Raw genomic sequence first — 27844 nt, 5'->3', positions numbered from 1 at the left:
ATCGCACAGCTGATGCCTAGAGTGGCCTCAAGACCAGCCTTCGTGGGGGCCTTTCCCCAGCCCATCAGCAGAGCCAGGGTCCAAGGACAGGGATGGGGATGCTGGGGGCCCAGAGGGCCATCAGGTAACTTAATGGTGTCATTGCAGACACGGAGCAGATCCGGGAGACCTTGAGGAGAGGACTTGAGATCAACAGCAAACCCGTCCTTCCGCCAATCAACCCCCAGCGGCAGAACGGCCTCACCCACGACCGGGCCCCGTAAGTGCCCTGCCCACAGAGGGGTTAGTCTAGCTTCCTGACAGCAGTGTCCCGGGACTGGGACAAGGGGGCAGTTTTGTCCTTCAGGGCCTGTCCCTGTGGCTTGCATGAGAGAGAACAATGCCCAGAGGCCTTGCTGGATGGACTCAGGGTCTCTGGGGCACACAGATCTGTGGGTTGTAAGGGCCTCAGAGGGAACGCAGCGGACCAGAAATATAAACAACAGTAAATATTTACATAGGCTGTGTGAGCAGATGGGAGGCCAAGTTGGGGCAAAATCTGACTTGGGGCCTCCCAGCCTTGTGGGAGCCCATTGTGCTGAGCACGATTCCCCTCCTTATCTCGGCCTCGGCCAGAGTTGCCCTTCCTTCCTTCCTGGAGCCTGGTCTCCGGCTGATAGCTGCAACCCCAGGGGCCTCCCTGTCTGGCCAGCCCCGGACTGGACGCCTGCTGCTGAGGCCCTTCTTCCTGCCTCCCTTCCATGGGGCCCAGGGAAGGGAAGTCCTCTGCAGGCCTGTGCTGTCTGTCCAAGAGCCCCTATAGCTCTTAGGAGAGACTGTGACCACCCCAGAGGTCAGATCCACTTCCTGCTGACCTCTCTTCCTCTGATGGGGGCGAATGGTGGGCAGAGCTGGAGCTGGGCACCCCCCTCTGCCCTTAGTCCCAGGGCAACTCTAGGGAATAGCTGCTGGCAGGGGATGCCTGGGAGCTGGCAGCCCAGAGCAGGAACCCTGCCTGCCAGAGAGGAAGTTGCTGTGCCCTGGGCTAACAGGGAGGCGGACCACTCGTGCAAGACCAGGGTGATCCGTCCTTCTTCTAAGAAGTCTTTATTACACACTTGCTGTGTGGCAGGCTCAGGACCCAGAGGGCCATCTGAGGTGTAGGCTCTTTTGGGGGCACATGAACTGAAACAGTTAATTAATTGGCATGATTCTGGCTGTGGGTGTAATTTGTTGGAAATATTTCCTTTGAATTCTAGCTCCAGTTGCTCATCCACGATCCCCAGAAATGGTAATGATCTATTGTGCTACAGAAGGGTCAAGTCAGCATGATCTGGAGTAGTTAGGGAGGGCTTCTTGGAGGAGGAAGGACATGAGACGGGCCTCGAAGGAGCCCTGGAATTTTAACAAGCAGGTGAAGAAGCTGACAGGGATGGAACAGGGGAGGCCTGGCTGGTTAAAGTCGAGGCTGTAACCTGGGAGCAGATTGTGGAGTAGGGAGAGTTACTCCAGCTGCCCAAGGTGGCCAACCTGAAGAATCTGCCATCCAGAAGCCATGAGAGTAGAGGCCTTTTGCAAGAGCCTGGAGAAGCTTCCACTGCCACCTCCAAGCAGCTTTCAACTCCAGCCAGTGGATTTCTGCAGCCAGCCGCCTTGAAGGAGTTGGCTTAAGGCACCATCTTCCCGTGGCAGGAGCAGATGGCCAGGCTGAGTCGTGGGGCATCTGGAAACTCTCCACCTGTGAGTCTGGACCCTGTCCCAGGGCCATACTCCTTCGCGTGCCCTGAGCTTGGCCTCTTCCTCTGAGCCCCACTGGCACTGATGGGAGGTCGGGAGGTAATTGAAGGCTTAAAGGCTCAAGCAGATTGCCCCATAACTTGTAGTCTCAGTCCAGATGGCCCTTCCACCTCCAAAGGTCTGGGTTTCTGGGCAGAAGGGCAGGGGCTCCTGTGGAGGCAGCCCACTTGCCCCTACTATACATCTGGGACAAGTCTGAGATATCACTCCCAGTCTAGGGCGTACTTCCAGCTGCTGCACCCCCAGACATTGTAAGGCACACAGAGTTCCTGGATGCAGACGTCCAGCCCAGACTCAGCCCACTGGGCAGTGGGGCATCGGATCTGGTCCAAGGGCTATCTGTAGACTCAGGGCAGAGGCTGCAGCCTCCTCTCTTTGGCCTGAGTTGGCTGAGCTGCAGAGAGATGGATGCGAATAGATCAGAGGTGCAGCCATCTGGGGTCATCTCCCCTCCCTGCAGCTCAAGGACCCAGTCGCGTCTCCAAGGTGCTGGAATCTGCAGTCTGAAGGGATTCGGAATGTCTCCTCTAAGGTTGTCAGTGCTGGTTACCAGTTTGTTAGCAGCTGGTTGAGAAATGGTTCCTCCTTTGCCAAGAACATTTTCCAACCCTCCCTCAAGTCTCCAGCTCCCTGTCACCTCAGGATCGATGACGGCGGCCTCAGTTCAGATTAGCACGCACGACTGTAATATCTGTGCTGCCCACCCTGGGACCTGACCCGGTTTCAGATAAACCGCATGGATTGTGACTGAGAAAGCCAACCCAAAATGTGCTGGCACTAGTGTTTGCTCCTCTCCCTGTGGGGGAGTGACCGGCATGGGCCCTATTGTGTCTTCGTGTCCGATTTCCTTTAGTCAGGCTTTCTGGGCTGGGGCCCTGATGCATAGTCTTATGGGCCTGAGCGTGGTTTGAGAAGGCTGTGGAGATAGAACAGAGGTTCAGAAGAGCCAGTGGAGCCTGAGTATTAGCAGCTGGGCTCTGGCCTACCTGAGGGAATCAGGCACTTGATCTTTTCCCACCTTAATGGCGACTAACACTGATCAGGTGCAAGTGCTTTATACCATCCTCATAGTCACTCTGTGAAGTAGATAATCTTATTATCCCCCTTTTATAGATGAGGAAACTGAGTGAGGTACAAAGAGGCTGATAAGTAACTTGGCCAAGGTGAGAAAAGGGTGGCACTTAGGGCAGTCCCTCAGCCATTAACATGGTGTGGTCCTCCTTACTCCATTCTCAGGGACCGTGTGAGGGACACCCCAGACTGTGTCTCTCACCCTCATAGGTGGACCTCCTCTAACTAGTCAAAGCATGAGTAGAGACTGCTCCCTTGGCACTGAGGACAAGGCTAAAGCCCCATGTTAGAAGCTTACTGTTTGTATTTAACTCTAGGGAAGACATGCCGCCAGGCTCAGTGCTTCCAAATCCCAGAGATAACAAGATGTGTCATAATTGTCTCATTTATACCAGAATTACTTTTTAACACAGAGCCTTGTTTTCTTCATGTTCAGAAACAAAATCAACCGTATATCTCTGGCCCCTCCACTACTTCAGGGCTAGGGGATTTCTTTCTTTTTTGCTTGAGGCCTCACTTCCTGCTTCCCAGAAAGGCAGGGCCCTCTGGGTAACTGCTCCTCTCCCACTCCCCCTGCCAACCCTCCTCCCACCGCCTTCCGCCTTCCCGGAAGGGGAGTCCTTGGCCCTCTTTGGGGCTTCTTCCAGCGTTTCACAACCCCTGCATTCCAGCCGTGAAATTTGTATCTGGCTTTTCCCAAGATGATCAGTTGAGAAAAGCCTCCTTCGGCTTGCTGGCGCCTCCCTTCCCATGGCCTGCCCGCGTGAGTTTGGGAAGCAACTCCTCTGTGCCACTGAGGGGAGCCCGGCTTAAGGGCTGTGCCTGCCGACATTTATAAGGACCTGGGTCGAGGGAGAAAACGTCACTGGCATCCTCTGTCTGAGGTTGCCTGGTTAGACGTGGACTGTTCTGTGGAGTCTGGCCTTTGCTTCCCAGCCTCCCCACAGTGACCCCGGGGATGTGCATGGTCTGGTCAGGTGCATTGCGTGGGGAGGTTTGCATTTGTGTAAACTTGCTCTGATGCTGGGAACCTGCATCAGTGTACCAGGACCTCCTCCTCCTTCTGCCAGTGAGTCACTGATTGAGGTTGGGGGACTTTTAGGGAGCTCTCTGGGTCACATAACCCCCCCCCCCCAAAGAGGGGCAGGGCCCATGCATGTGTGTGCACATGTGTTGGGGGGGAAGGTTCCTGGCTGTGGGAGAGACACTTTGTAGTTGCGGCACCTTTAAAAAGCAAACTAGGGCTTCCCTGGTGGCGCAGTGGTTGAGAGTCCGCCTGCCGTTGCAGGGGACATGGGTTCGTGCCCCGGTCCGGGAGGATCCCACATGCCGCAGAGCGGCTGGGCCTGTGAGCCATGGCTGCTGAGCCTGCGCGTCCAGAGCCTCTGCTCTGCAGCGGGAGAGGCCACAATGGTGAGAGGCCCGCGTACCGCAAAAAAAAAAAAAAAAAAGCAAACTAACCGTCATCGCTGAGCTAAGTTTCTCAGTCTTCTGGAATTGCACCAGCAGCTTTTAAGGCTTTTTTTTTTTTTTTTTTTTTGCTTGTTGCCTTAATTTTCTGGAAAATTAAGGTTTTGTAGCATGATTTCTCCTGTTGTGACATTTTCAGCTGCACCCTTCCCCCAACATGCACACAAAACACACATGTATTTCTCCCCACTTTTATGAGTGTCTCTGCTCCCATCTCTTTAGCCTTTTGGATGGGTAGCCATGCTGCCTCTGTTCCCATCTTGAATAGCTTGTGACCTGGCCAAAGAGTCATCCTTTAGAGAAAATTGTGTTTTGTTTTGCTCAGCCCATGAGACCCATGAAGATTAATTAGAAGAAGAAAATATCTCGTTTGCATCCAGTGAATTGGGTGAAGGAAGGTGAGTTTCCATCTGGGAAAACAGCTGGGCTATTGCCATCACTTCCTGCATGCAGGGCAGTCTTGGGTAACCCTGCTCAAAGGGCTCTATCATGTCAGTGCAGTGGCCTGCCTGGAGCCCGAGTGTGTCATGTTGGCGCCCCTCACCGCTCCCACGCTGGGGAAGTACGGTTGTTTTCACTGGAGAGAAAAACCCAAGAAGAAACAGCCCTGCTCTCAGGGCCCCAGCCAGGCCCCACAGGGCTGATGGGAGGAAGGGCCCAGGCCTCTGTGATCCACATTTGTCTTGCTAAGTGCCTGCCTTTATGTGCCTTTCTCGGAAATACACACTTGAAAGGGCAGAACAAGGGCTCCACAGCAGTCCTGCCTGGGTGAATTTCTGTTTGAACTCCATTCTCTGCTCTACTTCCCCAAAGAGGTGAAGCAGTGGCCATCGTTAACACCCCAGCCTCAGAGTTCATGGCCGGCACATTGAATTCTCAATCCAAACTGCATCTCTCTTCCTCAAGTTGCACAATCAGGAGTATTTTTATCGCCCATCCTTGATCCTCAGTGTCACCCAACACTTCAGTAGTGAGTCACTTCTCCAGGGAAGGGAAAAGGAAGGCTCAAAGGTGAGAGCTGGAGAGAGGAAATGACTCAGTGTCTCAGAAACCAGGAAGCCAAGGGCTCTGGCTAGAGCAGGCTCTTTCAGGAGAGCAGGGGTCCTAGTCTCCCACCTGAGTCAGACCACAAGGCTGCGGGTGGCGGTCCCTGGTGCCCAGAGGAGTTAATAGTTGATGAAGGAATCCACCAACCTTAACACAAGTTTTCCTCACTCTGTCTTCTTCACCCACACTCCGTCCCACTGTTCTATCATCACGTTCCATCCTTGGAATATTCACAGTGAAAATACTGCGTTTCATCGTTTGGTTTTTGGTGTTTACCAATAACCTTTTAAGGCCTTTTACTCCGTGTGTCATCCTCATCAGATAATTTTTCCAAATTCAGATGGTAGCAGTAACTGTGGAGGTGAGCTGGTGCCCTCACCCATACCCACACCCTGTCCCAGTCCTGCTCTGAAGGGAAACCTGCAAGTGGTTCTTTCTCTGGAAAGTTCAGAGCTTTCGTCAGCAATCTGAAAGCAAAAGGAATAATCTCCCAAGCTAGCGGCAGAAGCCAGAGGTTGAGCTGGGCTCAGCAGGCCAAACCCACTTCACTTCTGAATAGTTGCCAACCCGGGTGCCCTGGTTCCTGCTCCCGGGCGTCCCCAAGGAAAAGGCCCCAAGTCGTGTGGCCAGTGCAGACGTCATCACTGTCACAGGACTGGGATTGTGGCTAAAAGGAGTCTCGGTGGTTGGGCTCCTCTCCTTTCCACACCTGCTGCCATTGATAGAATGTGACCAATACCCTGGGGCTAAAATGGAAAAATTAAGACTCTTCAGTCTGTAGAGACCAGGGTGGAGAGGCAACATGGATATGGTTCTGTCAATCTGTGAAGTGTGGGTAGGGTCAACAGGGGCCTGTACTATAAACTGTGCAGCACTGGAAATCAGGAGTCTGTCCTGACACTGGAAAGAGAAGGCGTGTTAGGATATGTAAAAAGTCCCCTTAAACAGTGGAAAGTGTAAATATAGGATGTGTTACATAGACAGGTAGTAAAAAAGAAAGACATGGAAAGATTTAGATCAATTGATGAATTACTGAGGTGTGCCTCTGAGCCATCCACAAACCAGTCCTCAGTGCTCCCAATACAGGAAGAATCCTGGGCTGGACAGCTTCTGTGACCAAGCAGGCAGGTTTTTTTGTTTGTTTGTTTTTGTTTTTTTGGCCGCGCGGCACGTAGGATCTTAGCTTCCCGACCAGTGATCGAACCCCTGCAGTAGAAGCACGGAGTCTTAACCACTGGACCACCAGGGAAGTCCCAAGCAAGCAGTTTTTATTAAGTATCGCCATGTGCCAGGCCCTGTGTTGTGGGCTATTTTTGTCCCCATTTTACAAACAAGAACACGGAGGCTTAGATAGATTGTATAACTTATTTTGGGTCAATGAGCCAAGATTAATAAAGTTCAGAGCCAAAATTTGAACCTTGGGTTGTTTGAATCCAGATCCAGACCTCTTCACCACTGGGTACTGCCTGTAGAAGAAGATAAAAGTGGAGGAGTTGCCTGCCAATTCACAGGAAAAAATAACGAAAGAAGGCCTTGGAAGTCTCTATACCAGTGCACAGAGTAAAGCTGGTGTTTTAATTTGCCTGAAAACCCCTGAGGGTGGCAGGTCAGAGAGAAGCATACTAAAAAAGTGAAATCTGCTAGAGGATATGCTCCATCGAAATGAGTGAGGAAGACATACGGGGAGCAGGAAATAGGATCCAACATGAGAAAGAGGCGAGAGGAATCACCAGTGTGAAGGTAAGGGGTGATCCCATGACGACAGTTGTGCTGCAAAAACGGAAGGTAGACAGTTCAGACTAGAGTCGTTTGGAAGGATCCTCTGGAGAAATGTCTTTTTTTTTTTAATGATATTTAATTTGTTTTTTTTTAGCTCTTTTGGGTCTTCATTGCTGCAAACGGGCTTTCTCTAGTTGTGGCGAGCAGGGGCTACTCTTTTTTTAAAAAAATAAGTTTTATTTATTTATTTATTTATAGCTGTGTTGGGTCTTTGTTGCTGCATGTGGGCTTTCTCTAGTTGCGGCGAGCGGGGACTACTCTTTGTTGCGGTGTGCAGGCTTCTCGTTGTGGTGGCTTCTCTTGTTGTGGAGCATCAGCTCTAGGCCCGCGGGCTTCAGTATTTGTGGCACGTGGGCTCAGTAGTTGTGGCTCATGAGCTCTAGAGCGCAGGCTCAGTAGTTGTGGCGCCCGGGCTTAGTTGCTCCGCGGCATGTAAGACCTTCCTGGACCAGGGCTCGAACCCATCTCCTCTGCATTGGCAGGCAGATTCTTAACCACTGCACCACCAAGGAAGCCCCTGGAGAAGTGTCTTTAAAAAGATAAAATTGAGGGACTTCCCTGGTGGCGCAGTGGTTGAGAATCCGCCTGCCAATGCAGGGGACACGGGTTCGAGCCCTGGTCTGGGAAGATCTCACATGCTGCGGAGCAGCTAAGCCCGTGCACCACAACTACTGAGCCTGTGCTCTACAGCCCACGAGCCACTACTACTGAGCCCGTGTGCTGCAACTACTGAAGCCCACGCACCTAGAGCCTTTGCTCCACAACAAGAGAAGCCACCACAATGAGAAGCCCGCGCACCACAACAAAGAGTAGCCCCTGCTTGCCGCAACTAGACAAAGCCCGCGCGCAACAACGGAGACCCAACGCAGACATAAATTAATTAATTAATTTTTTAAAAAGAAGATAAAATTGATAAATATTTGCTCTATTTGAAAGTCTTGGGAGAATCTATAGGCCATTGGTCATTAGTTTAGGATTGAATTAGCAATAAACACATAGAAAACCAATACAGTTATTAAATACAAGGAAAATAGAAAATCACACTAGGGATTTCCCTGGTGGTCCAGTGGTTAAGAATCCGCCTTCCAATGCAGGGGATGCAGGTTTGATCCTTGGTTGGGGAACTAGGATCCCACATGCCACAGGGGAACTAAGCCCACACACCACAACTACTGAGCCCGCGTGCTCTGGAGCCCACACACCCCAACTAGAGAGAAACCTGCACGCCACAATGAAAGATCACGCGTGCTGCAACTAAGACCCGATGCAGCCAAAAATAAAATAAATAAATAAATAAATAATTTTAAAAATCACACTAGAAAGGAAAAGTAATCATATTATACTACATGACTCAGTCGTAAATAGCATTAGTATAATAACGTAAACACTTAATACTTAGCCAAGCAAACTTACAATATAGTTATCTTGGGAAGATGGGAGGGTGGGATGGAAGGGAGCTAGAAGCTCATCTTCTGTAGCAGCAAGTCAATAGATAAAGCCTGAAAAGGGAATACCAGGAAGTAGAAAGAAAGTATATTAGAGGTATTGAGGAAAATACCAAAAGAATCAGCTAACAGAGATGACGGTGGTTGTCTCCAAGGAATGGGGAATGGGAAGACTGCTGACTATTGTAATGAACCTTATAGAACTATTTGGCTCTTTCAACTTTAAAAAAAAAAAAGTCAAAGAAGTGATATTGTAGGAGCTGTTACAGCTTGCCCTGCACAGTAAAAAGAAAGAATGACACAAAATTCCAGGTAAAAATCAGAAAATTGGCACCAAGGTAAGCCCTGGTCACTCAGAAGAACTTCAGCTTCCCCGGCATCGGGCTGAGAGCTGAAGGTGAGCATCGTATAAGTGTCTGACAGGCCTCCTGAGATCATCTGTCTTGGGGTGAAGAAAATGACGAGGCGCCTCGGCTGTGCACCTGACTCTGACCGGCAAGGAAGCTGATGGAGTGGGAGTGACAGGGCCTTGGGAAAGAGCGCTTGGGCAGAGCAGGGTTCAGGAGGGAAAACCCTGGGCCTTCTCAGAGCACTGCCTGACCAGTGGTCCCCAGAGGGAGGGTCCCCACAGCCTTTTAGGGAGGTCGGTTGGGGATTAAGTGAAAAGGGGTTCCTGTGGCTAAGGTTGGAAGACACTGGCTTACACAAAATGAAACTGGTTCCTTTGCCCTCTGTAGTCCTCCTCAGAGTCTTCAAAATGCCAACATTTTACGAATCTTTAATCTGAGATGCAGTGTGTTGCATCCAGCCTTTGCCACATCTGCTCTTCTAGAAGCTTCTCTTAAATTAAAATTCCATCAAATACCCTTTGGGAAGCCCTGCCATGGCTTCTAGGAAGCAATTCTTTTAAGAGTTCAGGGGGAAAAAAAAATAGATGTGTCTTCATGGACTTTGAAACCCCAGAAGAAAAGACCACTCAGAGGGATGGGAGGCTCTTAAGGAAAAATATTGTGGTTACACTTTAGCTGGCATCAGGAAGACCTGGGGTGTTTGTCTCAGCCCTTTATTTGCCCATTGTGTGATCTTGGACTAGTTATTTAAGTGTCTGAGTTTCGGTTTCTTCAACTGTAAAATGGGAAAAATAATACCTATTTATAGGGTTGTTATAGAAATGAAAGGAATAAAGTATATAAAGGGTTTAGCATAGGACCTGGCATCATAGTGTGCACTCAGTTAAAGGTACCCCTTAATACTATTATTGCAGAAAGTCCCCTGAAAACTAAAAAGAGATGTAATACCTCTGGGGACCAGTAGAGATATGTAGAGAATTCTTTACATAACTCAGAATATTTTTGAAGAATTTGAACAAAAGCTGGAGAGAGAAGTATGTTATACCAACAGACACTTTAAGGAACAGGATCAAGAAAAGCTGAAACTCAAGAAGAATTAAGTCTTGCAAAAAAGGGCTATGATCAGCAAAAAGGACTTTGTTTTTCATAGTTCTGTTTGGGACAAGAAGAAGAAAACCTAGGCCCCATTGTTTGGACAGAGTAATGTTAATCAGAGGCAGAGAGGCAACAAAAATTTCCTCTACTTATATTGTGCTTCCATCTCAAAAAGAATGGTTATTAGACTAGGAAGAGTCATACAGGCATCGATAAGAGGATTGAAGCCATGATTTCAGATCTCCTGGTCCACATGTATTGCACCCCAGAATACCAGTCAAATTGGCAGATGAGATTCAGGAAGCTGTTGTCAGTAATCTCTGAGGGAATGGGAGAGAGGTGTTGACAGACTGAAAGCACTCAAAAATTTCAAGATGCAAAAAGCATCTTGCACTCTCTAGACTAGTGAGCTTGGTGTCAACTCACAGGGAAAACTCTGGGCTAGATTATTCAGCGAGTAGGCTGTGAACACTCTCTAAGGAAAAACAGTGAGGCCTGAGAGACAGCATGCATTCACAAAGAGTCAGACCTGCCGGACCATCCTCACTGCCTTTTTAGAAACACTTAACCTATTTCTATTTGGTAGATAAAGGAAGTGCTGTAGACCTTGTATAGGTGGGGGGTTAGCAAGATGTTTTGAGAGTGTCTTCTGACATCACTGCTGGCAAGACAGAGAAATGTCTATACAGAGCATCCAGGAGGGTGAGGGGCTTAGTGATGGAATGGTTGGGTGGATTATAATCAGTTGGATGAGCATACCCAAAGAGTGATGATGTCAGTCTGTCAGCTTGTCTGCCTGGCCCTGTCCTATTCACTATTTAATCAAAGCCTGGGATGAGAACATCGATGGCAAGTTTATCAGTTTTGTCAGTGATGTGAAATCAGGGGGGAGTGCCAATATGATGGGTGCCAGAGTCAGGTTTCAGAAGTATCCAGACTGCTTGACACCCTAGCCAGATAATGCAGATTTCTGTTCTAAGCCAAATCCTCTAGAGTACATACAAGCTAGGGCGGAAGAGGTCTGAGCTCAGTCCATGCGAGAAAGCCTGAGGGAGATCTTGTTGACAGAGGGAGTGTGGTATAAGTTGGTAGTATGCTGAGGTTACAAAGAATAGACAATTTGATGACAGTTTTAATAGAAGTAAAGTATCCCAAACGAGAAAGCTCACAGTCCTGTGATCTGCTGGTTAAACCACATACTGTATTTATTTCCACACGTGACACTTCACTTCTGGACATGACACTCGGGCTTTGACAAGCTAGAGCGAATCCAAGGGAGAGTGACTTGGATGAATGGAAGATTTCAGGACCTTATCTTAAGAATATAGTTGAAAGTTGGGGCTGCAAATACTGGAAAAGAGAAACTCCTCTTGGTCTGTGAGAGCCTCGGGGATTTACAAGGCTGTCATGGAGGATGGATTAAACTAATTCTCGGCAACTTGAGGACCAGTAGATGAGAATTGCAGGAAGGCTGATTGTGCTGATTGTGTAGGAAGGCGGTCCTGCCAGCGTGTCTCTCAGCAGAACAAAGGCCTCAAGGGGTTTTGCTGGCCTGTAGTTGGGCCTTCCCAGAACACCACCGGTTGCCTGGGGCCCACAGTGGCTGCTTCCCCATCTCAGAAGTCCCCTCTTCCAAGCCCAGGGCAAGGACCTTTGCTCAGAATGGGGGACTGGCTTGGCCAGAGGCAGTTGGATTCTGGGCCCAGGGTAAAGGCAAATAAGTCTCTATTAAGCTATCAACATTCCTGCATGAGGAGCAGGTAGAGTTCTAGAGGCAGCCAGCTAACGTTTTGAGCACCTACTATATCCCAGGCGCTGTTTGATGCTTCACCTGGGTCATCTCATTTCATCCTTATAAGGAAAGGGTATTGTTATTCTTCCCGTGGAGAGGACAGTGAAGCTTAGAGAGAGGCTAAGTTATCTGCCCAAGGTCATATGGGACTCAGACCCCAAACCTATGTTGTTAGCCATTCTGCCTCCCGGAGCATCCTTCATCCCCTGGCCCCATCGTCCTAGCAGCCCCCAGCGGTTATGGGCCTCCATGCCTCCCTAGGAGCCATTCTCCCTTCCAGCCCTCTGCCTTCCCCTCTGCTAGGAACTCAGGGAGAAAACAGCCCAGCTGAAAAATTAGGCCACGCTGGCGAGCACACTACTTATTTTTTTATGACTAAGATTAAGCTGACAACCATGCAAAACATTGCAAACCTGTGTCGGCTGCAGATTTAATACCTCACCCAGCCCACACAAATAATTCATGCTTCTGCATCGATGTCCAGAAAAAACAAATCAGCAAAAAGCTGGGCTCCTGCATGTGTGTATGTGGAGCAGCCGCGTTTCCATTGAAGCAGCATGCCGGAAATACGCAAGCTCCAGGACGGCACATCTAGCATTTTGCAATTTTTTTTTTTCTTTTAAAAGATTAAAGTACGTTTTCAAATGATTGAAGGTTGGTGGGAGGTGTAAATGTGGGCACTTGTCACATTAATTCTTCAGATGATTAAGTTCTTTTCCATTTCTTTAAAGCTGTTTGCACTTGGGTTTGATGTCCTCGTTCCGGGTGAGTGTGTTGTAGCAGTTACCAAGGTGACTTTAGCTGACTTTCAACAATTTATTTTTCCCTCCAGCTTGAGACATCTCTAGCCCTGTGTGCTGTTGATTCTGCTCTCCCAACCCCCCTGCTCCCACCCCCAGTTGCTATTCATCAGCACTTTTGCCTGTGTCAGAGAGGCCCACCGGCTCGGAGGCCCCACCTGGCAGCCAGGTCTTTTGGGAGCATGGTGGTGTGTCTCAGAGGTAGCACAGGGAAGTGATGGTGAGAGTCACACCCTGGCTTTTCCTCTTAAACTCACTCTGTGACTGTAGGCTTATCACCTCACTTCTCTGAGCCACGGGTTTCCTGACCTGTACAAGAAGCGTTAACTATAGAGGAATCTACCTGGTGTAGAGTCCTTGCTGTGAGGACTCAGTGAGTGAATCTATGGACTCCTTACTCTGGAGGAGAGTAAGGGCTCACCAAAGAGGGCTGCTGTCTTTCTTGAGTCCTGCTCTTGTCCAAGCCCCGAGGGTGGTGTTTGGTGTTGCCCTCCTCAGAAGGGAGGGGTAGCAGCCGGGGTGTAAGGGGAGGAGAGCTGGTCAGAGGTCCTCGGCTCCCACGATGGCCTGCCACAGCCCAGCTCTGTGGCCTTGGGCACATTACCGGCTCTCTTTTGTAAAGGAAAGAGGTAGATTAAACAACCTCTGAGTTTCCTTCCAGCCCTGAAATTCTGTGACCCTCTTGGCCAGCATGTTTGTCTCCTTCACAGGTCTTGTGAAAGGGTTTGTCAAAGGAGACACTAGGGCAAAGGGCAGTTTCAGAATTGGCTTTGGAAACCAGAGGAAGGGACCACTTTGTGAAAGATCAGTCACATGTCACATCTGAGGGTGGATCCACCCAGCTGGTGGGAATGGTCCCCGTTACCTCGGGGAGCTTTATAAACCGCTGCGTCAGTAGGGCCCTGTGCTCTCTGATGTCACCCTCCATCCTGCCTGCTGACCTCGCATCCTCCTCCCTCTGGGGAGGTGCTCTGAGTGTTGGGGTGCCTCACTGGGCCACAGGCCCCGGTGCTCAGTCCCCCAGTGTGTAAGTAGGTTGGGCCCCCACTGGCTGTGCGACTGTCAAGCCCAGATCAAGCCCGGACATCCTGGGTGGCTATTGCTGCTTCAGCGATAAATAACTAAAGCTTCTCACCCAGTATTTTATTCACTTGGGGAATTGTTCTGAGATTCACAGTCCAAACCAGGATCTGGCCTTTTGAATGAGATCAGTGGGTAACCCTCACTTCTGGCTGAGGCGGATTTGAGAGGTTGTCAGTGGGGGCAGCTGAATTTGAAAGAGCAAATCTTAGATTGCAAAGGGACCCCGTGGCCCAGCTGTGGAGTAAGCTGTGGGTGGGAAGCAGGACAGGATGGAGCGTGAGGCAGAAGTGACAGTTCGCCATGGCTGGGGCCACAGTCAGGAGGAATCTGGTCCAGGGTTCCTGGGGCCTCGTAGCCCAGCAGGGTGGTGGCCCGGTCCTGCTGCCCAGCCAGGCTCACTGATGTGACTGATGAGAGCCTGGTTTCCACCCCTCGATGAGGACTGTGTCATTTCCTGTTGGATGAAGGACGTGTATGTCATGGCAGCTGCTGGCTGTTAGCAGGAGTGTGCATGCTCTGAGCCTGCTCTGATGTCAGCCTTTTCAGGGTCAGCAGGAAGGAAGCTCTCGGAGCCATGTCTTCTGGCACTCTAGCACCCCAGCCTTAGAGAACTTGGGGTCTGAGGCTCTAGGGCAGGGGAAGAAGGGCTCCCAGAAGCCCCTGCTGCTATCTTAGGGAAGAACAAGCCACTGTGACATAAGCTTTTATACAGAGTGTTGGCCAAAGATGAGGCTTCAGAGCCAGACCAACCTGCGACCAAATCCCAGCTCCACAGTCCCCACTTTGCGACCTGGACGAGATAGGTCACCTCCCTGATCCCCAGCTCCTTATCTGTAAAAGGGCCATAATAATAGTGCCCACCTCACGGGGGCGCTGTGAGGAGTAATCAGCGAGAGGTGCCTCACACAGGGCTGGCACTTGGCGAGCGTGTAGTGAGTAAATGGTGGCTGTTGTTATCTTCATCATCAATCACCATCCTTGTCGTTCCTCAGGAGCCTGGCCTGAGAGCCTTCTGTCCTGCGGTTTTCACCTTGTGCTGACCCTGTTCCTGTGCTTGCTTTGCAGGAGCCGCAAAGACAGCCTGGAAAGTGACAGCTCCACGGCCATTATTCCCCATGAGCTGATCCGCACGCGGCAGCTCGAGAGCGTACATCTGAAATTCAACCAGGAGTCAGGAGCCCTCATTCCTCTCTGCCTAAGGTAAGCCCCACAGCATACAACCTGGCCTCAAGGAGCCACCAGGCCTGTGCTTGCCCCCTACACCGAGGCAGAGTCTGGGGCCCAGGTGGGGAGGAGAGCTAGTCAGCCCGCTCCGTCTTGGGCCTTTGGGGGAGCCTGTGGACCCTGAGCCCTCCAGTAGTGCTCACCGTACTGGAGAGCACTCCTTTGTCCAGAGAAGTGTCCCCCAGCCCTGCTCCCTTACGAAGGTTCAGTGACCTAGGGAGTCTCAGATGCCCTGCCATCCCACCAGCCCAGAGTCAGGGGTGGCAGGGTCCCCAGTAGCACTGGGGTAGTAGGGCAGGGGAATCTGATGGGTGGGACTCTATTTTCTCCTCCTTGCTGCTTTTCCATGCAGAAACACTCAGTTCTCCAAACCCCGTGGCCCGCACAGCAGACTCCTTGAGGGACCCAGAAGCCCAGCTGTGTCCCTCCTGCTGCTGTCCACAGTGCCAGAAACCCACCCCTGTGGCCAGAATTCAGCTCTCTGCATGGGGATGCTGCACAGGGCTGAACCTGTTGCAGCTGTGGCTTCCTCCACAGCCCTCAGGGGTTCTACCCTCACTTTTATAGCAGGAGAAGCAGCAAGGATAACTCTAAACTCAGACAGCAGTGACAAGGAAGAAAGGGGTTGCACTGGTTTGGACCGTCCCCACTGTCCCTGGAGCCTGAGGAAGGACCTTGTGTGGTGACCAGCCTTGCCCAGTAGGGCAACGAGAGCAAGTGGCCAGAGCGATCGGGGTCTGGCCAGGCCCCCGCACCACCCCCCCCCCGCCCCAGGACCCCAACGATTTCCTCTCCAGCTCCCTCTCTGGCCCAGGCTCAGGGCCTTTAGGCTGGTGAAGGGTTAATCTGAGGCAACGTGAGAAAGCCAAGAGCAGGTTTTGCTTCCTTTGCTGACTGGCATCTCTGCCCCACTGGTTGCCCCTGCCTGCCCTTCCCCCAGGTGTATTTCCAGACTTGGGATTAACAGTAACTTCTTGTGGCTCCCTCAGAGTGACCCCACTTGGCTTCAGCTTTCTTTTTAAAGATGTGGCCTTGGTAGCCATTTAAATCTCGTGGGGAGCCAGGAGGAGGTGGAAGACTGTGCCCCGGACACAGGATTGTGCTGTGAGGGCACTAGGCCGGCATCCCAGGGTGTGGGAAATTCGTTTAGGTGCTTCTTCACCCCTACCCTCCAAACAAAGGTGGGGCACGATCCGCCTTATAGCCTTGGGCCTGACCTTGGGCACATTACTAACCGGCCTCTCTGGCCTCAGTCTCCTCACCAGGACACGAAGGAGGTGGACTCCCATCCCCTTTCAGGCTCTTGGAATGCTGCTCTAGTATCTGCTAGCCTTGAGCACTTTGGAAGGATAACAGTAGAGAACTCGTAAGAGGCTTCTCTTAGGAGGTGTTGAGATGAACGTGTTTAGTTCCAGGCCCCTGTTAGTGGGCAGATGGTCGGTCAGGAGGGCATTTGCCAGACAGCCCATCCCGGGGAATGTAGCCTCCACAGTCCCTGAGCCTTGGCCAGGCCTGCTCTCACTGTCTCATGTTCCCACCCCCAGGGGCAGGCTCCTGCACGGACGGCACTTTACATATAAAAGTATCACAGGTGACATGGCCATCACCTTTGTCTCCACGGGAGTAGAAGGCGCCTTTGCCACCGAAGAGCACCCTTACGCAGCTCATGGACCCTGGCTACAAGTGAGAAGGCTCCTTTTCTTCTCCCTCCCTCCCTTCCGTGCCCGCCCCCTCTCGGTCCCCCCTTGGCAGCTCTTGGCGGCTCCTCTTCCTGAGGGGCTGGTTGTGAGATGCCATGTGGAGTGTGGATGCTACTGCCTAGCCCACCAGCTCCAGAAGCACTTCCTGGCCTCTCCCCCAGACCCTGAGGCAGGAGCGATAACTCTCCAGGCCCTGGCCGTTGATAATTCTGTTGGCCATGGAAATTCAGGTTTGAGGGATGTGAGACTTTCTGCACACTGGGTAAACCAAGGAACAGGAAGCGGGAGGGTGAAGCAGGATGGGAGGAAGGCCACTTTCGTGCTATATGGAAAGCCCACCAGAATTCCTAGAAAGTGGGCATCTGGACCTGGATGCCTCAGCTGGGCTGAGATGGGCAGGCGTTGGCACACAGAGCCTCCCCCGTCTAATGGTTCTCCTTTTCCTCCTGATGGACACCCAGCTTCTCTGTGCGGAAACCTGCTGGCGCTTCCGGAATACTTTGTCCCTCCTTTGCTGTTCTGGCTGGAGCACAGCTTCAAGCCATTGCCAAGCGGGGTGCTGGGGCCTGAGAGCCATAGGCCTCCTTCCAGCCCCGGCCCCGTCCAGGTCTCTAATGGGTACTCGGCCCAACACTGATTCCCACTCCCGGATGTATTAGAGGAACAACATCCTTTTCTGTTTGTTTGTTGGGGGCACGGGAGGAGGAACCCTACCTTACCTCTCTCAGAAAGGGCATCTGACCCTGATCTAACAGGTGACTCTGCCTTGTTTGTGGTGTATGGTGGAGGGTGCGGGTGGGCGGAGGGATTACTGTAAAGGGGAAGAGAATTTTGCCAGTTCTGTGGGTTTAGCCTGGTCTGTGGGGGTCTGTGAAGTGTGTATAGCATCAATGTAGGCACATTTTTAGTCTTTGAGTGTCTGTGTCTCTTCCTCAGGCCAGCTCCTCCCTGCCCCTCCCCACCAAAATACTAACCCTTAATTAAAACAAACGGCAAACAAAGGACACCAACCACGCTCCCCAGACTAAGCTGAGGTAGAAATGGAAGCCGGTGCTTTAGGGATATTGTGTTCCATAAATTATCTTGCCTTTTTCCACTGTTGTTATTACATTGTTTCATAACAAAATTACTTTGAACCATAAAGTTATAAATACATTTTAAAAGTCCCACTTGGTAACATTAGATTTCTGTCCATGTGGTGTTGGTAGTTGCTGTAGCAAAAGCTCTGAAGTATAACATTTGAAATTAGCCCAGCACAAGTGGAAAGGGCCTCCCCCCAGCCCCAGCGTGTCCCAGGGCACCGGGCTGCCTCTGTGGAGAGCAGGGAGGGGGTAGACCTTCTGCCTGGGCAGAGCTGGGAAGGACTGGGGAACGAGGGACCGTGTAGGAGACCCCCAGCCCCTGAGAGGTCACAGGTCCTCCTTCCTAGCAGGTGACAGTGTGTTGACAGGTCTCAGCAGAAGTGTCCTCAGATAGCACTTTTGTGTATTGAAGGTTAAGCACATTTTCTTGGGAAAGTAGGAACTAGAGTCTCCCCAAACTCAAGAAGAAATTTCACCCAGTTGCCTTTCACATGCTGAACTCTGAACCTGTCCTTGGAGCCCCGCCATCCCCCTTGGAACATCTTCCTGCCCCCAGCGGAGATGGGGGGGGGGAGTCAGCGTCTCCAGTTCTCAGCAGCCTGGGGACCTGGGCCTCCAGAGGACTCGGCAGATGTCACGTTGCCCCCCAGTCCCCACAAAGGTCTGGGCCCAACCCTGATTCCCAAGCCCCTGATCCTCCGGCTACTGGTGTTCCCTTCCAGCCCTGCTCCCCCTCGCCTCCCTGGCAGCCCCTCAGTGAGCTTGAGCACTCGCCCTGCTGACTCCCAGCACATGGTCCCCTCCCAGGCGCCGTTGCCCCGGGAACGGGAGCTGTGGGAACCAGCCGCTGGCCTCGGCATGTTTCAATAAAGTTGCTGTGCTGGGAGCTGCTTAATCAAAGGCCTGTGTTATGGGCTCATTAGTGTGGTCCACCACAGGGGCCAGCTCACAGGGGAGCTCCCGGGAAGGCTGGCTGGGGCCCGCTCCCCAGGCACGCACCCTAACTCACCAAGGGGTTTCTCAAGGCCCTTTCCAGGGAGCCCTGGGAAACCCACTGCCCCTGCCCCTGCCCCCAGGCCAGCCGGTCCTCAGCTGTGAAGCCAACACCCACACCAGCCCTCCTCCCCGCCCCACCCCCAAAGCAGTCAGCACTTTCTGCATCTGACTGGCAGCCCGCCTTCCTCTTTAGGGTCTTGCCACTGTGGTCACAGGCAGCTCCCTAGCCTGTGGGAACCTGGGCTTGTAATTACTTGTGGGCCTCTGAGTCTCCCTGTGGGGCTGCCTGTCTCCCCGGGAGTCTGAGGACCTCCTGGAGGCCTGGGGTCAGGCTCATAGTCACCAGTGAGGGCCCACTCCACTGGGCCAAGAGGGACCCCAGGCTCCTCTGGAGGGAGACCCCAACAGAGAGGCCTGCCCTCACCTCCTACAGGAATCTCTCACTCATGCTTCCGGGATCCAGGGTGTCTCCCTGACCCCTGTGTACCCAGGCCTGCTGGGGGCAGAGCATCAGGAAGGAACTGGATGCAGCAGCCCCAGGACTGAAGAGACCCAGACTTCTGTTCTCTTGGCTGCTGCTTGAACACTCCCTGTTGGTCCCAGAGGAGTTGGGAGGGGCTAGGATGACTTTCTTGCATCAGCCTTCAACAGCCTTGGAAGCCCTCACTCCCAGCCTTGGCACCTTGTTCTGGCCTCCAGCCCAGGCCTGTTATCTCTTGGGGAAGTGGCATGGCAGAGACACCCCACATGGGAGAAGAGAGACAAAGGAGAGCCTGAGAGAAAAAGGCAGAAAGTGAGGGAATCTGGGCCCTTTCCGGAGCTTGTGGAGTGGCCCCAGACGGGCCTCCACACCCACCTGCTCCTGGGCCTGCACCTGCCCTCCAGGCTCCTCCTTGCCCCATCTCTCCAGCCCCAGGAACGTCAAGGCCCCGGCCCAGAAAGGCAGGGCTGTCTGCAACCCCAGAGTAAGCACAGTGGGCACTCCCTGCTTCCTGGAGGAGCTGGAGAGGCAGGAATCCTCCAATTCCTTAGGCTCTTCAGTTTCCATAGGTTGACGCTGGACTCCTCCGTTTGCCCTACCATTTGCTGTTTTTATCTTTTCTGAGATGGTAAAGGCTGTCCACCAACTCCAGGGTTGTACAGGAGGGTCTTCAGACCAGGGGGATGCCTGCCAGCGTCCTCTCCTGCACTCCTTCCCCCAGCATTCCTCATCCCAGTGGCTTTAACAAGCCTCTCTCCCTTGAGTCTGTCAACACCGGGCTGTTAGCCTCTGAGTGGGAGCCTGGCCCAGAGCTGAGTCGTTCATCCGTCCCCAGCCAAGGTTGATCTGAAGGGGGAGAAGTCGGCCCCAGAGGTCACACAGGGGTCACATCGCCAAATATGAGAATATTTTTTTAAGCCCTGCAATGCTTTCTCAGCTGTGTGGTGTCTGACAGCTCACCCAGGTGGCCCCCCGTTCCCAGCCATTCCCTACCAGCCCTGATGGGAGGCCCAGGGCTTGGGAGAAGACACCCAGCAGCTGTTCAAGTGGGCTTCGCTTCTCCAGGCCTGGTTTGGGGAGTCACTGCTGGACTCTCCTCCTAGTCCAGCGGCTGACTCACCACTGTCCTCTGGACAAGCCGCTGCCTTCTCCTGTCCCCATGCACCCATTTGGATGTTGTGTGGAAGACACTTGGCGATCCCTGGCCCAGGCCCTGGGCAGCTCCTCTTCCGTGCCTCTGCTGTTTCTCCTTCCACTGGTGAACCTGGCCACGACCTGGTCCCCCTGGAGACCTTTGCTTGGGCTGCCATGGGGACCTCAGTGTCCAGGGTACAGCCGTTAGGGTTTAAATGCCAGCACTGTGCCTAGGGAGGTGCAGCAGCCTCCCCTTCGGGCGAGGACTGTGACGGCCCGCTCTGCCCTCAGCGGCAGCCAGCCAGAGCAGGGGGAGTGTGAGCCTGCTCCTGGCCGCCTCAGGCAGCTCCTCACCACCCAGCAAGGACAGGAAATGAAGGTGGCCTCCCTGTGCCACCACTGCAGTGGTAGCTGCCACACACACCTCTGCCCCCGAGCCTGGGGGATGGGGGTCATCTGGGCTGTTTTCTCACTTCTGTCTGGCCGGTCGGGGTTGGGGGGATGCAGACTGGCCTGCTTCCTGGTCTTGTGTCCCCTGCTGCCATTGTGAGTGCCAGAGCAGCTCCATGGCAGGCTCTGCCCCGTAAACAGCACATCTCCTTCCCTGAGAGAAGGAAAGGGAAGGAAAAAGAAAGCCAAACTTGTTGGGAAGCAAGAACAACGTGTCAACACTAAGAGCAAACAAGGCCCCAGACAAAGTGTGGCTTGTCATACTAAGGGGAAGGAGTGGGCATTGTCAGTGCTGTTTGCAGACTCAGAAACATCACTGACCGCAGACATTTGAATCAGATCTACAGCAGCTGGACCCCTGCCTGTCCCATAGCCAGGCCTGCCCAGAGCAGGCATTGGTGAAAGATCACTTTTCAGGTTCCTTCTGGAACTTGCTGGGGCCTGGGGAATTGGGAGATTGTTGACAATCCTGCGTCTTCACCAACCAGCCAGGCTGTCCTAAGGCACTGGGTGTGAGCACCTTGGAGTAAGCTGCTGGCCTGTGTTCCAAGCCTCATCAAAGGTGGAGGTTGGGAGTGGGGGGCAGGGAGCCACTGCTCCCCTCGCAGCTCCACCAGTTAGAGCTGGTAGTAGAGCTGCAGCCACTAACTCATCTGTATTGGTTAAACCTGTGCCCAAACCCACTTCCCCTGTGAGTGTATTTCCCCAGCACTCCCGCCACCATGATCTCCTGGAGGGAGGGGTTGCCTTTTAAAAATGCAGATGCCTTGGCCTTGCCTGAGCTGTTCAGCTTCAGAGGGTCTGGATTCAGAAGGTCTGGATGGGGCCTGGTATCTCTGGGTTTTCAGAATCCTTCTAGGGGAGTTTGCTGCTCAGATTGCTTGGGGGGGCTTTCCCGTCTCACTAGAGAGTCTTCTCCCTCCAAGGGTTGCTTGTGCACAGACATAAGCATTTATGCCCAGCTCCTGGTGAGTACTACCATCGATAAGTGCTACTTTCATTATTATTATTATTTCTACTGCTGTTTTCTGGACTAATGCAACTGTTGTCTTATGTACACATTTACCAAGCTGACCTGGAAATTTGACCTGCTGTCCCCACTTGGAAACTGTATTGGGGCATGGTTTGCCTTCCTTTCCAGTTGGCCATCCTGGTTTTTGAGCAGCTGCATGTCTGTGACGCCCAGGGTTCCAGCCCTCTTGAGCTGAGCAGGTGGCCGGGAGATGTGTCGTTGGTTTTCCAGGCCATTGGTTGAAGCCAAAGTCACCTCCACCTCCCCCATCAGAGGAGAGAGAGGAGTCAGCTCTGAGCATACAAGGCTTCTTGAATTGGGGTACTTTCCCCAGACAGGAAAAGAGCATCTTCTACCACCATGAGGTCAGATCACTGTTCTTCTAAAGTCCAGACTTGTCTCCTCTCGACACCCGCCCATCTGCACAATGGGAATGCTGGTTACCTCCCTTGCAGGACCGCGCTAAGGATTCAGTGAGATGATACCGGTCAAGCACTTGGCCCAGTGCCTGGCACACGGGGGAGGCGCTGCTTCTGCTGTTGGCGGTATTATTACCACTCACTGTCATTATCATAACCCTTCCTGTTATTATTTGTGGCAGAGCCAGGCAGCTCCATGGGGACCCAGGGAGCTTCAAGAGCCCGAAGCCCCAGAATTGCACAGGCTTTTCCCACAGTTGCATCACAACGGCGAGTCTGTTCCTCGTGAGAGCGCCCAGGAGCTGCTCCATCATAGCTGTCTATCTCCAGTGTCCTGTTGATAAGATCTGTTAACATTCTCAGCTCCAGGTCTGAAATATACAAAGAACAGGGCCTGTTTGTTCAATCCAAGCTTCTAAGGTTTAACTCCCAAAGGAAATTAAATTAGGTGCCTGGAGCTATGACAGTCTGTCGTGTTTCTTTGCAGGGAATGTCACCCTTAATATCATGGAGATCTCATGTATAATTTTCCCCGTTTAATTCTTTTAAAATGCGAAGTTTCCAGCAGGAACCAACAAATCACCAAAAATGAAAATTGAGGAGCGACTAGGGTTTGTCCCCTTTTTCGGTCTTACCATCCCCTCCCCCAGCTGAGTATAAAATGAGTCCGCACACAGATCGTACCAAAGGCCACCATAACATACCCTCTCTCCACCACCAGTTCCAGACCTTTGTCAGAGGAACTGGCTTAGGGCTGAACTCAGTGTTGGTGGGTTTACCTTTACCATTTCTACAGCTGTTTGGAGTCTCTCTGCGTGGTCACCGTCCCTGTGAACCCTCCCACAATCCCATCTCACCCCCAGCACTAGCTACGGTGCCAGGCCTATTTACCTCTCTGGCAGAAATGTCCTCCCTCCGAAGTATTTGTGGGTTAGAAATCAGTTCAGCCTGGCGCGGACTGGAGCCACTGTAATATAATTGGGTTTTAGGTATGCTTGTGTTTGTGCTAGCATTTGCAGAGATGGCAGCAGGCCCCGGAAATGCCAAAAATGTGAATGTGACTTTTGTACTACTCAAGCAGACTGGTGATAACTGGTAGAGAGACTCTGGGCTTTGGGGGGCAGTGGGGAGGGGAGCCCTGGGATAAAAGCAGGAGGAGCAAGGGTCAGGGTGGGATTGGGAAGGGGTCTCGGTAGTCTGTGAGAGGAGCCAGCCAGTCCCGCCTTGGGGAACCAGGAGGAAGGTGGGAGGGGGCACCTCAGGTGGGCATTTCCCTGGACTGGCTTTGCCTGTCTAAACCTTGTCTCTGTCTCCACTTGAAGCCTGAGCTCCTCAAACAGAAACCTTGGGGAGGAGTTGTGGGCCAGTGGTTGGAGCTGTTTTGTCCCTGACTGTGGGCTTGCAGCCTGAGAAGGAGATGACCTTTGGCTCCCTGTCAAGCGCGGGAAGGTGCTTGTCCAGTTGGGGAATGGACTGCCTTCATGCTTGTGTTCCTGAGGCTCCACCCAGGGCCAGGCCTAGCAGAGGCACCCAGGGAATGCTTATAGAATCAAATAGATGGATGGGCAGATGAGTGGAAGGATCAGTAAATGAGGGTAAGACCTTAGGGTTTGGAAGCTGTGCTCTGGGCGCTAACTTTAGAGTCCAGGCAAGACCGGGACCTGATCTTGTCTCTCTCAGCTGCTCACAAGCCACGTGACATTGGGCAAATCACATAGCCCATCTGTGTCTCAGTTTCCTCATCTGGAAGGCGATAAGATACATGAGCGGTTAGCACGGTGCCTGATGTGGTGGTGTTTTACCTGCTCACTTGGGGTAGTTTTCTCATTCCTTGCTCACACCTCCAGCCCATCAACTTCCTTCCTTCGGAGCCCTCCGTCCTGTGAGGCGCCCAGTGATCCTGCTTGCTCGCCTTCCTTTCTCTGCCATTTCACTTGATCTCACAAGCTGACTCTATTCCACATGTTGAAACTTAGGTTCTCGTCAGAGTGGACAACTCCCAGGGGAAACCTGATGGGTATTTTCTCAAGTCCTGGATCCTCCTCCTTGTCATAGGGGACTTTTCCTCAGAGGAGCCCCTCACCTTGGTCTTCAACTCATGGTTCTCTCCCTCCGTCCCCCCCACCCCCACCCCGGGCGTTCACAGGCTGCTGGAGAAGGCAGAACGAGGCGGGGAGAGCCACAGCCCGGGGGGACAGAAGGGTCTGCTGCAGAGGTCAGGGGGCCCCGTTGACCAGCACGGGGGTAGAGGGGTAGCGGAAGGGGTCAGGCTGGGCAGAGGAGCCAGTCGAGAAGACGGCCCACCAGGCTGAGGAAGCTCTGGGTACCCTTGAACATTGCTGCTAACTGTGAAAACTGCTTTAGGGGGTGAGGGTGGTGGTTGTGCCTGCCGCATAGTGGGACCAGGCTGTCCTCTACATCAAAGCGTGAAGCCACAAGACACCAGACTAGAACAGCAAAGTGGGATAGCTGGGAGATGCCCTGGAGAAGAGGTTTCTTAAAGGAAAGCTTGAAGAACTCAGTGGCTGAATGGGGCCAGCAGGGCAGGGGTTTGGGAGCTTCCAGTCTGGGAGGAGGTGGAGGCCACGGATGGAAGTGGGAGTTAAGGAGTCCCTTTCCCTTCTGTAAAATGAGAGAGGTTGGTGTACAATCTCCAAATTCTGCAGCTCAGACGTTCTTGGATGTACCTTCCGGGGCATTTCCAGATTCCAGACGAGGCTTGTATTCCAAATCCAGACAGATCCCTTCTGTCCTACCAAGTGAACCTGGTTGGGCAAGGACAGTGTTAGAATCTCTCTTCTCTGCCCCTCGGCTCTTCTGTCTCCCCACTACCATACTGCAGCATGCAGGAAGCCCGAACTGCCAAAACAGGGGTTCCTCCCCACCCGTTCTCGTGTCCCTTCTGGGAGCAGCACCGCCATCTCTCCAGATGTCCCCCCCTGCTTCCCATTGTCCTCTGATGTCCTTCCTCCTCTGCTCCAGTCCCTCTGATGTGGTAGGCAGGTGGTGGTGGGCACATGGGCGACAGGCCCTTCCCTGTGTCCCTAGAACACATTGTAGTGGCCTCATAGCTCCTTAATGGCCTGAAGAAAGGTCCATAGCTTGGCAGTTAGCAAAAAGACCATATATTTAAAAAAAATAATAAAAGCCTGTCTTGTGCCTTCTTCCCAGATTCTGTTGACTGAAGAGTTTGTAGAGAAAATGTTGGAGGACTTGGAAGATTTGACTTCTCCAGAGGAAGTAAGCTGTTTGATTCTCTCTGACGGCAGGTTCCAGTCTCCAGGAGTGTGTGTGTGCGTGCGTGCGTGTGTGTGTGTGTGTGTGTGTGTGTCTGACGTGTGGAGATAGGCTGGAAAGGAGATGTTAAATGACTTTACTTCTCTTCCCTGAACCACCCCCTACCCCACCGCCAGCCCTTGTAAGGACACCCAGCAAATTGTCTGAATTGCCAACTCCTGAGAACCTCATTGAAGAGGCAGCCAGGGCCTTCAGGCTCCTCATTGAGGAGCACAGAGTTCTCCTCAGTCCCTGCTGTTCCCTGGCAGGTTCTGAACAGAAAGCCCACGCCTGCTGCCAGAGAACATTCCACGGGAGAGTTCTGGTGGGCAGCGAGGGACTCCTGCTCTTGCCTGAGGCCACCCAGGAGCCACTCTCCTTCCTCCCTTCTCTGGCCATGAGCTCTCCCCTCTGGTCCATCTCTTCCAGCCCTAGCCAAGCTGGCGGGCCAGGTGGGGGCCTGTGCTTTCCCTGGCTGTTCTGCTGGGGTATAGGAATGGAGCCCATAATCCCCTTTGTTTTTCTTCCTTGTTCCCAGCATCCTCATTTGTGGGGATTTACCTCATCCTGGAAAGTCCCTTCCCCTCCCCCCGGCCTCCTACCAAGCAGCACCCCAGGGTTGAGCCTTCCTGGCCTCAGTGCCCTGCCCGATAGGTTAATGGAACATTAACAAAGCTGGCTGTCCTCCTGCTCTTCTGGGCCTCCCCTGCCCCGGGGCAGAGACCCTTCCTTCGTCCTTTGTGCCAGGAAGTGTGTTTGGGGGAGAGCGCCTTCACCTCCCAGGGGCCAGGCTTCCAAGCTAGAGCGAAGTCAGGCAGGAGCCAGCTTTCAGCCAGGGCTGGAGCGTCCAGTTGCCGGGGCTTCCAGGGCTGAGTCAGCCAGGACACGGAGGCCTCCGACAGACGTCCACGGGGCGGAGGACAGTGCACAGGGCAGGACTGGCCCGTCCAGGTCTCCAGGTGAACAGGAAGTCCTCAGAGCCTGAGGTCACCCCCAAAGGGATAGTGTCTTCTCTCTCCTCTGGGATGTGGCTTGGTAAATTAACTCATTTATACGTTCAGAAGTCACGAAGTACCCAGTCTGTGCTGGCCAGTCAACCCCCGCAAGTCACCGGTCCCTGAAGCCTGGCTCCCATTCAGTCAGACCAGAGCCAGCTGCCCAGAAGTGCTTCCGGAGAGGCCATGTCGCACAGGGACGGCACCATGCCAGACTGCTGCTTTCAGCTCGGGTGCTGAGGGGGTGGAAGGGGGGTAGTCCAGGCAGGAGGGACAGGAGCCAGGAGGAGCTTAGGAAAGTAGGTCACTAAAAATGACTTTTTTTTTCTTTCCTGTCCAGAGGCTGTCCCCACACCCTGCCCTACTCTCCACTTTGGTCCTGGCTTGGACAGTCCCCCATCAGAGGGAGGGAGAGGGAGCCAGCCAGGAAGTGTCAGGCCCACCCACTGCCAGCACCAGCTCTAGGCAGGCTGAAGGCCCTGCTCTTCCCTCCTTCCCAGCCTGGCCTGCCTTCTTGCCTGGCCCCGGGGCAGCTGGAGTCATAAAAGGCAGACCCTGCTCCTAAATCGCGGAGCATCTATGAGCACCATAGGACCCATGCAGGGTCCTAGCATACACAAGGAATAAGATAGGTCAGCCTCTTCCCTTACCCCCACCAGAAGCTCGAGAAACACAACTGTAGGCAAATCAGTGATTCCGGGGAGTCGGGTAGGAAGACCTTGGGCTCTCCTTGGCCACTGCTGGCACCTCTCTCAGGCTGGTAACCCTGGGAAGGAGGTGAGAATGAACAAGGGGGAGCAGGATGGGGGTTTACTCCACTCGAGAATGCACCAGGCCCAAGAAATCACCTTAAGCCACACTAGCCGTGCTTCTCGGCACCCACCGAGGCCGAGCCAGGACCTCCTTCTCTGGGGACCCTTTGGCAAAGGCTACAGAGGGCCAGTTCCAGCGTTCTTCCCCACCAGCCTCAGAAAGAAGCCATGGCAGGGACAGGACCGCAGATTTCCAGACCTCAAGCCACTTCCCTGTAGCATCTGCACCCTCCCCTGCCCCCCATCCTCTAGCCCCTGGGCCTCAGGGAGCAGATTCCTTACATGCTTGAGGCAGAACCAAGGAAGTGAGCTGGAGGGAGGTCAGCACAGTCAAGAAAGTGTTAGAAAACAGGCCTCCTCCAACCCCAGTTAATTATTGGCAGGACAAGGGGAAAGGAGGGGTCAGCGAACTCCAGCAGCTTGACCCCAGCCGCCCACCTGGGTCTAGCATTGGTGACTGAAGCCAGGCAACCAGTGGCCTGTCTTGCCCCCAGCACCCAGGGGACGGGGCCTCGGTGAGGGTCCTGGCCTCTCTCTAGGCAGCGTGGGAAGAAG

General features: G+C 53.0%; 1 protein-coding gene across 3 annotated transcripts in view; it reads left to right on the top strand.

Moving 5' to 3' along the window:
- Positions 1 to 27844, top strand: part of SUFU (SUFU negative regulator of hedgehog signaling) — a 108100-nt gene that overhangs the window by 79351 nt on the left and 905 nt on the right. For 2 of the 3 annotated variants that reach the window (XM_060034171.1, XM_060034170.1), the window contains exons 8-11: positions 148 to 259; positions 14774 to 14908; positions 16477 to 16615; positions 25378 to 25446. In XM_060034171.1, the coding sequence (XP_059890154.1) occupies positions 148 to 259; positions 14774 to 14908; positions 16477 to 16615; positions 25378 to 25446 (455 nt within the window). Of the gene's footprint in view, positions 1 to 147; positions 260 to 14773; positions 14909 to 16476; positions 16616 to 25377; positions 25555 to 27844 lie in introns of those variants that run through there. The other variant, XM_060034169.1, reaches the window with a different exon arrangement.

This window comes from Delphinus delphis, chromosome 16 (assembly GCF_949987515.2).
Source record: "Delphinus delphis chromosome 16, mDelDel1.2, whole genome shotgun sequence".
NCBI lineage: Eukaryota > Metazoa > Chordata > Mammalia > Artiodactyla > Delphinidae > Delphinus > Delphinus delphis.
The sequence above is the reverse complement of the archived record's forward strand: the minus strand, read 5'-3'. Positions and strand labels throughout refer to the sequence as shown.